At 40.4% G+C, this 15007-nt stretch overlaps 1 protein-coding gene across 1 annotated transcript; it reads left to right on the plus strand.

Annotated features, from left to right (window-relative positions):
- Positions 1-1246: 1246 nt before the first annotated feature.
- LOC145439930 (prostaglandin reductase 1-like) lies at positions 1247-12149 on the plus strand. The gene is made up of 7 exons (XM_080317597.1): positions 1247-1272; positions 3156-3323; positions 4071-4188; positions 6382-6534; positions 6874-6979; positions 8473-8594; positions 11882-12149. Exons 1-7 carry the CDS (start codon positions 1247-1249, stop codon positions 11990-11992), a joined length of 804 nt encoding a protein of 267 aa, XP_080173723.1. The 3' UTR covers positions 11993-12149.
- The last annotated feature ends 2858 nt before the right edge of the window (positions 12150-15007 follow it).

Genomic DNA, 15007 nt, shown 5'->3' on the forward strand with positions numbered 1-15007 from the left:
TTCATTTAGTCTACACAATCCGGATTTGAAATCGGCATCGCCCTACAGTCGTCGGCTCGTCGCCATGTCCTATTATAGAAAGTTTATGAAAATTGTACCGAAAGCTGCAGAAATATTTGGAAATGAGATGCGAAGTTCAAAATTTATCAAAGAGCCATATCATATCGTCCAAAGTGCCATATAGCTTCCCGACCCACGGATTTTACGATTATTTAATAAATATTCGTAAGACACCCCGCGACCAATCTGGTTGCGATTCTCCTCATCATAATAGCTTATTTCATTTTATGCAATTCCACTCGACAGCTCATTTCGTAGCTGCCTCGAAATCAAATCATTGACTTTATCTTGGTCCGATAATGATCCGTCCTTGCCGGTATGGCACCGAAGTTCGACACGCCGCTATCTCTAAACAGCAATGGACTTTTCTAACAAAATGATGCCGTCCTTGAGTCGGTCCTCGTGGAAAGAACCCCGAGAACCCTCGCTCCTTTTTTATATCAGCTTGAAGCTGTTTGACGATCTATATTCAAGTTCAACTTGTGCGGAATGGTTGTTCGTTACGATTCGCATTTTTCGTGATTTGTGATTCGTTTGGAATTGCGGAAATATGATTTCCGATTCGATTGAATCATGTTACAGTACGTAATATATAATTTACAGCGTATATTAGCTATTATTCGTTTATATTTCTGATCATAGCGTGCTCAGCATTATTTAGTTGCATTGCCGGGTATCTTTTCGGTACGACGTGTTCTTTGATCGCAATAATAGCAATCTACTCCAGCGATACTGTGTGTTTGTTGTTCTTATAATCATGCAATATCTGCTGAATAGGACGGTGTAGAGAGACTGTAGAGTGTAGACCAGTGGTTCCCAAACTTTTTTGACTCATCTCCCCCGCACGAAGCTTGCTGTATCTTCATTGACCTTTGTCACGACGTGCTTTTACTCTTCCGGACTACTCCAGTTAGTCCAGTAGGTTTATCTACTTGTATTTCTTACTAAAATAGCTATGTTTGTATACGTCTTCAATATGCAATTGAATAATATGATCAATGGTCATATCGAAATACACTCGGATATTTCCGACTGAGCTGACACTCGTCAGGGGTATTTGTCAGCAACTGCTTCTATAGTTCTTGATGCTGAAACATTTACTGTTCGCATACTCAATTTTGACGAATGAAATGCAGCTTTTGTATGCGTTTCAAACACTTTTACGAGTGAGTGAGTGAGTGAGTGAATGAATCAGCGTGCGGGCCTCATCAGGTAGGTTACATATAGTTCTGGGGTCTGCAATTCAAAAGTGGTTCCAGACGACCACAGAAAGACAATATCATGTCAGCCTGATCCAAACCTCTCTATGACAGAGTCCGTGGATCCCTTGGAGTGCGAAGCCCCAAATCAGAGGGTAGGAGATGCATTGCTGTGGAATTAGGCCTGTCCGCTGACCAGAGCAAACCAATAGAAAGTAGAATATTTTCTGGGCAGATTTACTCAACTCATCATTCTCTTCGTGCTAGGCGCGATTTGATGTCAGTGGTCTTTTTTTATTATTTTAATATAGGTTAGGGTTACCATACGTTCTTCTTCAGGAGGATTTGTCCTCCTTTTCAGGTCTTTGAAAATGTCCTCCGAGGCCGCCTAAATGTCCTCCTTTTTGGCAATCCGTCCTCTTTAACAGCTAAGATAATGGACAGATTGGAGTGAAAATGGGCATGAATGACGCTTAATATCAAAGACGGACGTTCGAGCGGGAAATTCGTGGTTCGATCGAAAGTGACGACCATTTTTTCTTTTTAGTCAACACCAATGTTCCCTCTAATTTTTGACGAGTCTGCGCGCACACACCAACTCACTGCGCGGTCCCTTGGACAACAGTGCGCAACGAATAAAGAAAAGGTCATCACTTCGGATTTTTTGTGCGCAGCTTAGATTTTCTGTGCGCAGAGACCTTGTTAGCACCGCGTAGTTGCGCACGTGCGCAGCTTTGAGGGAACATTGGTCACTAAATTTAAATAAAAGTGATATCGGCTGTTCTCAGTCTTGATTAACTAACTTTTCTGATTTGGTCAAAGTGTCCTCCTTTCCCGATTCAAAAATATGGTAACCCCAATATAAAATATTTAGCCGAGTAAGTGGTGCAAGTATGCAAAATCTACTTGATTACTTCGAAAAGTAAAAGTACTTTGTTCTGATCACGAAACAATCCGAAGCGGTATTCTGTGTTCAGTGAGGCCTGCGTTTCATCAACCCTATATACCTGGTCTCATGCAGTTCAACAACTTGTTCGTGAACATGCTGCATGCCCGAACCGCATATCAAAAATCTTAGTTTTTGAAGAGCCACAACACAAAATTTAAAAAATACGAATTTATTCCGTCACGATGAAATGTAGGTTATCGAATGAAGTTTATTATTGTGTCGTGACACAGTGCGTCCCCACCTGGGCTGCAAGGTGTCTGAAGTCAGGCTGATTTGGACAAACTCTGCATTCTGCAGTTATTGCGAGCCTTTACAATTTAAATATGAAGAGCCGTATTCACCATTGTTAGCCCGGAAATGATCGCGACCTGCGCTACCGTAATTAATGTGAACCCGATTCGGGAGTTGATAATTGCTACCCTGTAGTGCCACTTTCCCTTAATTTTGAATATATGGCTGGCGGTACTGAACTTGAGTATTGCTTTCAAAACTACATTCATTGCAGTAAATAATTTATGACCTCGAAGAAGACTTTTCATGTGCCCCTTATCAAGAGTTGACGGCGCAATAACAAGCATATAGAAACAGATCCAAACGAAAACCAAATTGACAAAGTATGACGTAACCATTCAATAATAAAAAGGAACGCTATCGCTAGGCAAAGTCAGCTGTCATCATAACAGAGAGACGAGGGAAAATCAAATAATACAATACGCGGACGACATTCCCCTAAATCTAACAAGTGTTACGTACAACATAAGGCAATAAACAACACGAAAACAATACGCATGTTGTTAATACGTGATAAAATGCATCAATTTATAATTAGGTTAAACTTCTAGCAAAAAAGCAATCAATATAGAGCCGCAATCAAAGGCCCAAAGAGTCGCAGTTTGCCCTCCCATTATATACTAATCGCACTGATTCGTGTAATGTCTAATTCTCAGAGTGACCAAGAGCAGACATCCAAAGTACCCGGTGGATTCGATCTTGGTGATGAACGTTGGCTGGAGAACAGGCGGAAAAAGTGACGGAAGTGACGTTTGGTACGTCAGAACTGACATTCCGAAAAATGTGCCCATGTCGGCCGGCGTTGGAATCTTTGCAATGACGGGGTGAGAAACGGATTGAGTATGACCGAGTAGTATCTTCTTGCAAGCAGACTTGGACAACTAGATAGTTCAGGCGAAATGTCGGTAATCTAATTCTAAACTAATTTGTTAAATGTTTCTACGCTATTATTGTAATTGTAATTCTAATCTAATTCCTAGTTTCCCATAAAATTTCACTGGAGAACTGCATAGTGCGAAACGAGTCAAGCTCGCTGTACATACATTGTCAGTTTGATATGAACTGGACTTGATTCGATCTCCAAGTTTTCGCGAAATTAGTCATTTCAATTCTAAATTCGGTAAAACCTGTGTAGCAGAGCGGTTCAAAAAAAAAAAAAATTTTTTTCAGATTTCACTGGTTATGTGATAAAATTGTTAGGCTGGTTAAAACAACGCTGTACACCAAATCTGGCTCAATTCCAACCAGTAAAAGCGATTTTCTTGCAGTAGGAAGTTTTGAATTTATCATAATAAATAAAATAAAAAATTTTCAAAATTTTTCTGTCGACCCCATAAAATTGTTAGGCTGTCAGTACAGGTATAATTGTAATTCCAGTCTAATTTGAAATAACTGTACGCCTATAGCTATAATTCTAATTCTAGTCTAATTTGGAGATAAATGTAGAGCTATAATTCCAATTCCAATGTGGTTTTGAAAAATTGAAAATTTCTAGTTGTCCAAGTCTCCCCGTAAAGTCAATCCTTATAAGTGAAGACATCTGTATCTTATCACTCAAACGTATCATTCAGGTTAACCGCCTATTACGGAGTCAATTACGTTCTAAAGCTCAAGGCCGGCGACACCTTACTTGTTAGCGGTGCAGCGGGCGCAGTGGGTACCGTTGTCGGCCAGGTTGCTAAAACCATGGTGAGTAGAGCTATTAAAATCATTCGAACTGCAGATCATAACATTTGCAAGACTCCCGTAATTGATATATAGCAGGGGTGGTCAGACCCGTCCCATGTTCGAGCCTCATTTCACAAAACACAGTGCTATAATTAGCTTAAAAGAGCCGCAACACAAAAATCGAAAATACGAATTCGTTCACTAACAAATAACTAGCCGGTTGCATTTGAAGCAAGCGGTGTTTTGGACGGACGATTTGTACCCAATATAGTGGACGTACACGATATGGAGTGGCCGGAACCCTCGAAATCGTCGTTGGTTCGACAGCTACAGCATGTAGATATAGGCCTACATATAGATCATTGGTACGGAATGGGTGTTCTGATGATAATGATCGTCGACCGTAAAAATGCTGCATAACGATGTAGTCCTGGTAAAAGATATTTTTGGTCTGTTTTTGACAGTGGTCGGGGGCCTTTTTCGTCGAAGGAGCCATATTTCCCATTGTCAATGTCAATCCGCAGTGACGTCATTATTAAAGATTCGTGACGTCATCGCTAAAAAAATACCAACAATTAAAAATATGTTTTAAACAAGTGCCATGTTTTAAATATGTTTGTTTTAAATTGATTTTTGTTTTAGATGCAACCCTAAATATAGGCTATCAAATAATGATTGTGTGAAGATACTGTGAGTCTCCATCTGGGGGAAATGTATTAGAAATTAGACTGATATAACGTCAAAGCAGTGTGTAGAACTTCATTCAAATGTTTGGTCATGCAATAGCCTTTTTCATGATGCAATGAAAATGGATTTGGTAGTTGTGTCAGCATTCTTGTTGAGAGTTGATAATAGTTTCTACTCTGCATTAAAACTACTCTATACTCCGGCTTGAGTGGGTAAATTATGTTTAGTTTCGAAAGACGTTTCAATTTCTAGTTTTGAAGTTGAAGAGCTTCTTGGAGGTACATAATTTCAATATACAAGTGATGAGTATTTTCATATTGAAATCAATATATTAATATGTTAATCGATAGTCTTGTAAATGTAATGATTAAGCGAGGCCTGACCGCCAAGACCTACATTCTATTTTTCTCATTCATGCGTTCTTTTTTGTGATTACTTCACAGCGACATTTTCTTGGCTAAACTCTGCAGTTATTGCAGCTCGCTAGCCGCATGTTTCGCCGCCCCTGATATATAGCGTATAGCTGCGAATAGATAAATCACAGCATACGAGGCGGCGCCTTCATAGAACACGAATCCACGCAATTGAAAAGTCAACCTTCCTGCCCAACATGTCAGTGAAAAGTAGTTTGGGAAGAGTTAGCCCGGTTCGCGATCTTACATACTTTTCGGTGGGGCTCTTGTGCTTTTTCTCACTTCTTCTATAGAAAAGTGCCTCGGGACACGTAACTGATTAGTAGGGCAAGTATTTGCAACTTTTGCAACTTTTTTTTACAGCTTTCGACAGATACTCAGAATCTATGTACTATGATGTTTTAAGCTGTTTGGAGGAATTTTATAGGGCAACTTTTTGCGACTTTTCTTCATTATTCATGCCAATTTTTACTGTAACTTTAATCAAATATTGCGTTAAAATGTAAGGGACTGATTTAAAAACATGATATCAAGTATTTCTAGTATGGTTCTATTCTCTTTGATTTGCAAAACAAAGACCTATATGATGGGTTAGCTATGTCTCCCACTGTTATTTATGACCCAATGGCTTGCAAGCAACAAGTTCAACTACCCCTGCCAAGCACGACCGTGCCCGAACAACATGTAAATACTGTAGTTCGATTTATTAATTCTGTCGTTTAAATTTGAAAGAGTTTCCCATTATTCACGAGCGGCCTGGCGAGGCCGGCGAACAGTGCATTTTCACTGAGTAGCCTTTTTCAGGCTATTATTTTTGTTAAAGTCACCGAGTGCGAGTTTTCCTGTCATGCCTTGGGTCAAGTTTGCAGACCTAGGGGGTTTAAGGTGTGTTATTTGACTTGTTGTAGGGGGAGGGGTTATAGCTATGCTGTTTGGCTTTTGGGGGCAATTATTCCCGCATTGCGTAATTTTCTTGCTATGTGCCGGAAAAAATGTGATTTTTGGCGGTTTCGCCATAGACCGTGTCTTAAATGGCAATAAAGTAACGATTTTCTCTCGATTTTAGTGCAACAAAACTTGCCCTACTGATTACTGATCATTCCACTGTTTTAAGGGGTGCCGTGTCATCGGGTCGTGCGGTTCAGAAGAGAAGATCAAGTTTGTCAAATCGGTCGGATACGATGACGCATTCAATTACAAAACTGAATCCGTCAGCGAGGCTCTCAAGAAACTAGCACCAAACGGAGTGAACCTCTATTTCGATAACGTGAGATTATAGAGCGCATGATTACTGAATGCAGGAAAATGTACTACGATGTAACGTGTGTGAAAACCTGGGTATAGTATGGTATGGAGCGAAATATCGGTACAGTATGGCATGGAAATTTCTATTGAGCTGCTGAATGCTGATTACTGAAATCTGTACACGATCTGTATAAAAAGCGACTTCCAATTGAGTCGTGATAGAAAAATGATTAACAGCCACTGGTCTAAAGGAAATATAGGTTTGGAAATATCAATCCATTAAATCTCGTACCAATATGCGTAGGAATTATACAGTCCACTCTTCGACTGTAGACTAAAATACGACCCCCTCTTTCGAAAGGTGGGAGGCAGCTTTTCGTCGGCGGTCATCGAGAACATGAACAAAGGAGGACGGATAGCGTGTTGTGGTGCTGTTTCGTCGTACAATTCGAAAGTTCCCGCACAAGGTAAAGTAATCATTCACTATTGAAGCACGAGATCTCTCAAATCATTACCATATCCGCAGACGTGGTCAAAGTAATCAGCGTTGGTAATCTAGCAAAAGTCAAAGTAACGTTTAACTCAATTACAAGTAGAAGTAGAGATTTCGAAGACATTCAAATGTATATTAAAATGATGGCCTTAAATATACACTAATAAAGAGGGCGATTTTTTACCTAAAAACGGGAGATTTTGACATTTTTGACCTAAAAAAACTTAATTTTGAAAAAATTTTGACGTCACATATGCAAATTAGGTGTTTTCGCACATAGTGTTAAAATTGTACTACTTATCTTCATTTCTGGATGGAACAGCAGCAGTTGTTGGCTGACAACACCGTGTGACACACCGTGCTGCTTCATTCTGACAATGTTGTCTACATCACAATTTTTCATCATTCGCTTCTTGATATAACATCCATCCAATGCCCAAGCAGTCTTGCTTCAGTTAGGATATTGCGGTACGTTGACCGTCACACCTTGTCAACCTATTTGTTTCATCTGACCGTTTATTATTCACAATGAGCAGACAATGGGTCGATTACAACGGTAGGCCTATAGTAGGCTTCAAGCTGTAAAATATCAAATGATAAGTTCACCAACAGTGCAAAATCTACGATACAAACGAAACGCAGAGGTCAACAAATTCATGACCTAACTCTACAATTTTGACGAAACGTTGACTTATTTTGACATGTCAAAAAAAATCGCGCCACTGACAAGACTACACATAGGTGAAATTATCGAACATATAGGTATTTTGAAACGGGGACTGTTTACCCCATTAGTTATGACAATTTCACTCGCGAAAGTGATTGAAAAATATACCAAAACTAGTTTCTACTTTACGAAATACGAAATGCAAAAAGTTATTACTTCTCTCTAAAAACTGTTCAAGTAGAAGTGGAACTATTCGAAAAGGATATCGACTTGAGCAAGTCATGCAAATCGGGTTGCTTTTAAAACAAAAATCAGTTAAAAAAACATCTCTGAAACATGTTTAAAATTGAGTTTTTCAGCCATAACGTCAGGAATCTTTAGTTGTAACGTCACAATGGATTGAAATTGGAAAATATATTGTAGATATGCTTCCTCCGACGACGATTTCGAGGGTTCCAGCCACCACATATCGTATTCGTCGACTATATTGGGTGAAAATAGTTCATAGGCTCATGCTACATGTTTTTTTCAAAAGTGCACGATTATGGCATAATTAGACGTTTGAAACGAAAACACAATTTTGTTTAAAAAAAGGGCATTTGTTTAAAACACTGTTTGAAACATGTTTGAAACGAAGTGATTTAAAACAGCGTTTGTTTTACTTTTAAATGCAACCGTAAGTACTGCGTTACTGACCAATTACCCTCTTTGCATATCCATTAACATTGATCAGCCTTGAGACTATTTGACAAGATGCGAATAACTTGTCAGAGTAATCAAATCAAGTCTTCGTTTCGCAGCCCCCGTTGTCCAAGGAACCATGGCGCTGAGATCGATGTCGATGCAGGGATTCAACATTTTCGACGATATCCCCGCACATGCGGATGAAATCTACGTGGCGATGAAAAAATTGGCGGCCGAAGTAAGTGCAACAAAACGGTTATGATTTTGGAAATATTTATTGTTAATATGTAGCTAGGTAACTAGATGAATGTCTAGTTCATGTTACTACGCACCTCTTCGCTCACATTTCGAAAAACGGAAGCCCGGAATTCATATAGGTTGTGTCGCGGCAAATTGCAGTGCATATCATTCACTAATTTCTAGGGATGGTGTGAACCTCTGAAAGGTTCAGGTTCGTGTGAACGCGAACCTTTTTGAAAGGTTCTGTGTGAACACGAACGTGAACCTCGTGACGTCACGGGACGTCATTTTGCTAATTTCATCTCTATCTTTCCATGAAGCGATAACCTATATCAATGTACACGATACCTAGCGACGACTCGGGCCACATGAGGCCACAATGCTGAAGTAGGGGAGATGTGGTACCGATGGATCAAAAATTGTAAAATGATCTATGGCCCTCAAATCTTCAGCCGAGAATAGCAGATCTTTTGCAGTCTCAACACTTCGATACAAGCTCTACCTATCGCAGACATTTACATGAATATCCGCCTTTTCAAAAAATATTTATAAGCGTTTAAAATTTGTTGCTCGAACGTGTCATCGGTCCCCACCCGGTGGGTCCAAAGGCACACGACCATGGGACCTATGAGACATATGCTCAAAAACTCAAATTTGTTCGCTTGTTTTGTTGTGTACTATAAGCTAAGCTACAACAAGTCAATGAAGAATGTATCGTCGCGACCTTCAAGAATAAAATAGATTACGTTAACTCAAATGTTGGCACAAAATCTTGTTTTGATTTCCGCTAAAATTTACAAAATTAATGCCACATACATATTACCCGCAAATCGACATTTTGACTTTCAAATACCTCGTAATAGCGATAAAACACCACAGGTAACTATGATTTACAGCCTATATATATGTAGGCGAGTTTATGTTGTTAAGTGCTTAGTTGGTCCATCTATTTTGCTTGATTTGGCCATGGTACCATAGGTCCCCCACCCCATAAATATTGTAATTAACTCGAAAATAGTCCACTCGAGGATGGTAGTGATTAAAAAAATATATGGCATTATATAGCCTGATACAAGCCATATTCTTCACATCAAAAATTATGGCGGGTTTGTTAGTTTGAAAGGTTATATAGAAAAATGCAAATATCGATCCAAATTTACTTTACACCCCCTAAAACGTAGATCATTTGTCACAGACATCATAACTCACGCAGGTCGATTTTTTTTTGCATGTGAGGAAAGATTTTGCCAGCATGCAATTGTAGACAAATTCACGGAGTGTACTCATGGAATTATCATGGAGAATTTTTCAAGTATTTTCGGTCCCAGTGATCCATCGGTACCACATCTCCCCTACATATTGGTGTTTTAAACGCCGCTAAATGTATCAACTGAGGCAATCAAAGGATATAATACTACCTTAAAATCAATATCTTCCGTCGCTTTGCCAACAATTTCGACGAGGACTTACGAAGAAATATAAGCATACGCCTTGAAGGTCTAGGCCAGACCGGACAATGTATTCGGCGTCTGGGTATTACTACATTGATATTGAGCAGAGTGTAAAACGGGTTTTTATACTTGCTACAGATATTACCCCATTAACAAGTTCTACAGCAGTAGCCAACACCTCAATCGCACGGATTCGGTTTTAATGACACAGTAAAGATATGAATTTAAGATTGACCCCGTACACCTGCTAGATTTTTTGCATCAGAAAACGATATCAATCTCATTGATTGGTTGAATGAGCATCATTCGCTGACCACGTATTCGGCTCGTGATGTTGTGTGATTGCGGCTCAAGCTCACAGCAGAGTGTCACTAAATATCCACAAACGGAAAGCTGGATATTTCGAGCAAACTATTGTAACAAAGCAAGTAAAACTTTTGAGATTGTCAAGGTGCATGTTCGTTTAGTGTTGATTTTTAATGATGCCAGCGCCATACATAGAGTGGCCCGCAGTTGAAATATAATAAATTTGAACCAAAGATGTTACAATGAAGTGAAAATTGTAATCTATGAAAAAGGTTCACAGTGCAGAACCTACCGAGGTTCTGTTGTGAACGCGAACCTCTAAATTTCCGAGGTTCACACACAGAACACGAACGTGAACCTCGCGTTCACACCATCCCTACTAATTTCCTTGCTGCTTCTATCATTTAAAACAGGGGCGGGCAACTTCTCCAGTCGGCTGGCCGGATATATGAAAATTAAGTACTTGGCGGGTCGGATTGCCGAATCGATGCATTATTCGCCCATTTATCCACATATACAAGGAACAAATCGTATTTAATGAATGTATTTTAACGGCAGCAATGTAACTTTAAAGCCATTTCTCGCCGATAATGAAGAAATCACTGTGGATTTGAGAACAGCATTGTCAATTTGTCATACAGGCGCTGCCATGTCTGCTTCTCCCTGATCAATTAACACACGGTGCAATCCTTAATTAAGATTTCAAGGCGTGCTATAAGACCTTTACCCCAAATTTACCAAGATATCAATTCGTTAGGGTTTAGTACATGGTAAATGACGAACTTACGCGTAAGCTCTACTCTCGCACGCTGCTCTCACACGTATATAATTGCATACCGCAGTCACTAAAATTTGACGTTTAAGCAAGTAGTGGGGAATCTCGGCAGACTGGGGCCGCGGGCCACTATCATGGAAGACGGGAAACTGTCCGCGGGCTGGACGAAATCCCGTCGCGGGCTGTATGTTGTCCGCCCCTGATTTAAAAGCATCGCAATGCAACGCAAAAGCAGTACTGGCAATGTTTGAAATAAGTCTGTCTGCAAACATCGTTTCGGAGTACAGCAGTATACTCCTGTCATTGGTAGCGTTCTAAAATGTTATTATCAATTTCATAACACAACAGAAACATTGGCACTTATCGCCTGTTCGGGCCTTGTGCGTCTCGAGAATGCATTATGTAAGGCACATGCCCAATAAATTTGTAACCCGACTCAATGTTAGGCTACATCTCCACTCGTTTTATCTTATACACGCGGTCATGTTTGGAGTAACCATGTTTTACTCAGTTGGAGGACTATTCGACTCCCTAACATCAAGCCATACACTATTAAGTGCGAAATATAATGTGGAGACGATACGGAAAAATGGAAGCAGTGGTAGTAAAGTGATATCAAAAGTGGTGCACCGTATAATGCACTTAAATCGTTGGCAATTAAGTTTGATGATTCGTAAATGCCGTAGAGCAAACACAGCTGAAAGATTCAACACTTTTCTATTGAGAAGAGACAACAGGTCCATATTTTTCCAGGGGAAAGTGAAACAGTACGAGTACGTGACTGACGGGTTCGAGACTCTGCCTTCGACGTTCATTGGAATGCTTCAAGGAAAGAATTTCGGAAAGGCAGTCGTGAAGATTTAGTTTGCGTGACAACTATTCCTATACCTGGCTATCGAATGTAGCACGATTCCCAATTTGGTTACTAATCCAAGTGAAATGTATCTGATGAAGACCTCCGTCAACCTTTTCGATAATACTGCACGTTTAAAAACACGCAAGAGATGGACAACGAGTCAAATATCGATTCACCACGGTATCAGTAATGTAAGAGGGAATGTATAGTGGACAGTTGAGATCTAAGCAATGACAGGTGCGATGTAAATACATACGAATACTATTAACGGTTAGCGGTAGCGGCAGCGAGGGAGATAGATAATGGCGTGTTCGTGTGTATAACATACTGATACGTCCTTCCTTGGATAATTTCAGATCAGGCAATTGTGATATGAAACCGGTTTTTGTCGCACCGAACCAACACGATACATGTGTTTGATCAAGTTTCACATCCTCGTCCGCTAATCGGGCCTTGTGACGTTGTATGCAGCGACAAGCTGAACATTTGAGCACAACAGACGATTGCCTTTCTGCTAATGATACCGTAAACGAGGGGTCTTCAACTAGCGGCTCGCGACGAAAACTTGTGCGACCACTGAGTGAAAAAGTGACGAATTTGAATGGTGTGCGTTGTGAAAATGATCATTTATTTACTTCTGTGTGGCATATTCACATGTCATCGCTATTACGATGCCTCTCGAGTACCCTTGAGCTGTAACTTCAGATGTCAAACAAGATGCGTTGAAAAACTAACCCAACCAAAGTTACACCGTAGTGTCATTTTTGTCATTGTTGACCGGCTTGCCGAGCGCTAAATTTGATAAAATGGATATCAACGGAAAGCTGTTGCTGTACTGATAATGAAAACGTAAAGCCTCGAATTTTGCATTGTGATCGAGTTTGGCATTGTGACGCAACAATTCTGTTTAACACAACGAGAGTGCAGCTGAGAAGAAAGAGCCAGACAGCATCGTCTGAGCAGCTCAGGAGCAAGTGCGCACGAGAGTCAGAGTGTGAATGCTCAATCGGTTGCGCAACAATGGCATATACGCTTGTCGTTTGCGCTGCTCCTCACCTGCTCCCGGACGGCATGGCACCAAACTCCGCTGCAATGCAACATTCGAGGCTGATTGGGGGGGGTCCAGGACCACGAGCGGAATAAAATCAATATCTTCGCAATCAGTACCGCGGTAGCTTCCGATTGATACCCGTTTCGATGTCCTAATCAAATCCAAATCCGAAGCTTTCAATCCTAATCCAAATGCTAATCCAGAACTTTTGTATATTCAAATCCGTGTCCAATCCTAATCCGATTATAACTTGAAATTAAGAAAAAATGCTAATTTATGGAAGGCAGGAATTGGAAATTTTTCTTTCATATCAACAATTATCTTGATTCAAGAAAACTTAGCATAGGTCCGCACCTCTCATGTTCATTGGCACCGAGTGTACCATAGTGTAACGTACCAGAAGTAAATTAATAACGGATCTGAATAAAGTTTGTCGCTATTCGCCACAGGACATATCAATTTCCCAGGAAATCGGTAAATCCAATCCTAATCCGTTCAGAAAAAAAATTCTAATCCTAATCCAACCCACATTCGACAAAATTTCACAAATCCGTTTTTTTCAAATCCTAATCCTAATCCATGCTCATCTCTGCAATGCTGGTGATGGGCACTGACTCCTTTAGAGTCAGATTTACAAATAGGCAAGCCCAACATGGTAACTGATTTAGTTAACGACTTTTTTCTTATCACATTAGCACTCTTCACATGAAGGCTACGTAAGAAGCTACAATACATATGCTCAATTGCAGGTTTAGGTAGTTGTAGGTATGGATGGAAAATACGTTAGTAAGTGTATGAATTTGCCCTGCAATACAGTCGCAGTGGCAACTACACGATTTATAGTACACCGTCGGCTCGCCAAGTGGATACCGTTATTGTATCACTGCGTTGCGACTGTCCGATCGTTAGCTAACAGTGAGTGAGGCGAATCTATCTATGCGTCACCTGGTGCTTGTTAATGTGCGCTGTCACTGTCATTGTATGTAACAGAGCCGAATCGCATGTTCATTGGCGGTTTTGAGGGGAATCTGGTGATCTGACGTTAATAATATTTAGATTTTTGGAATCAGTGCGAAAATAGCATTCTATTTATACCAGTTGAGCCTATTATAAATTCTGAGCCGTTTATGATGAATTGTGCTATCACTGGTGAGGCTTGGTCCGTCTGTGCCTCGTCTCTCCTTTCGCGCTATACTTTTGAACAGTAAATAATGCAAATTTCCTCAGATTTGGTGTTAAAATGTTTAAAATTCAGTCATTCCCGAATTTTGATAAAAAATGCCCATAATTATTTGTGTTATGCTCATTGAAGGTTTCACAATGTTCTTTTACTCATCCTGACGACATGTGAGTCACTGCCTCACTTGCCTCCCCTGACCACCCGTCACTGGTCTTAAGATATCTAACTATATGTCAGTGTTACGTGCCCCACTGGCCGGATGCCAGCATGGTGGTACCGGTAGAACCCTTGGCGTATGGATCAAAAGGTTGTGGGTCAGATTAAAAAATCTGCATGCAAAAACCGGTGTCTGTGGCCCCGCGCTATAGGGGATCTGGTATAGATGGAATAGGATTTGTGATGATGCCGATTCGATAACTTTCATATTCTTTAACATCCTATTGGTTCTTGCTTGTGCACTGTGCAGATGGTATTTAAACATATTGCATGGAATCGACCCATTCCAATGTGATTGTAATAGATTTGGGGTTTGCGGTTGCGGTGCACAGAGACAACTTTCACGTACCAAGTATTGCTTGCCTGATCACATCATACAATGTTCTGAACCAAAGGAACATTTTGCACCACGCGGTACCTGATATAAATTGTTATTTCATCCATATGGCAGGCTTCGGGAAGGGGGTCAGGGAAACAGAGCTGGTGTCCGACTTTCCGTGGTTAAACCACCAACATCGCAGTCTAAAAATGGGGGGGGGGGGGCAGAATAGAAACTTACACAGATGCCCTATGGTC

The sequence above is a fragment of the Botryllus schlosseri genome, chromosome 5 (genome assembly GCF_051294905.1).
Source record: "Botryllus schlosseri isolate E-star chromosome 5, Bs_hap1, whole genome shotgun sequence".
NCBI lineage: Eukaryota > Metazoa > Chordata > Ascidiacea > Stolidobranchia > Styelidae > Botryllus > Botryllus schlosseri.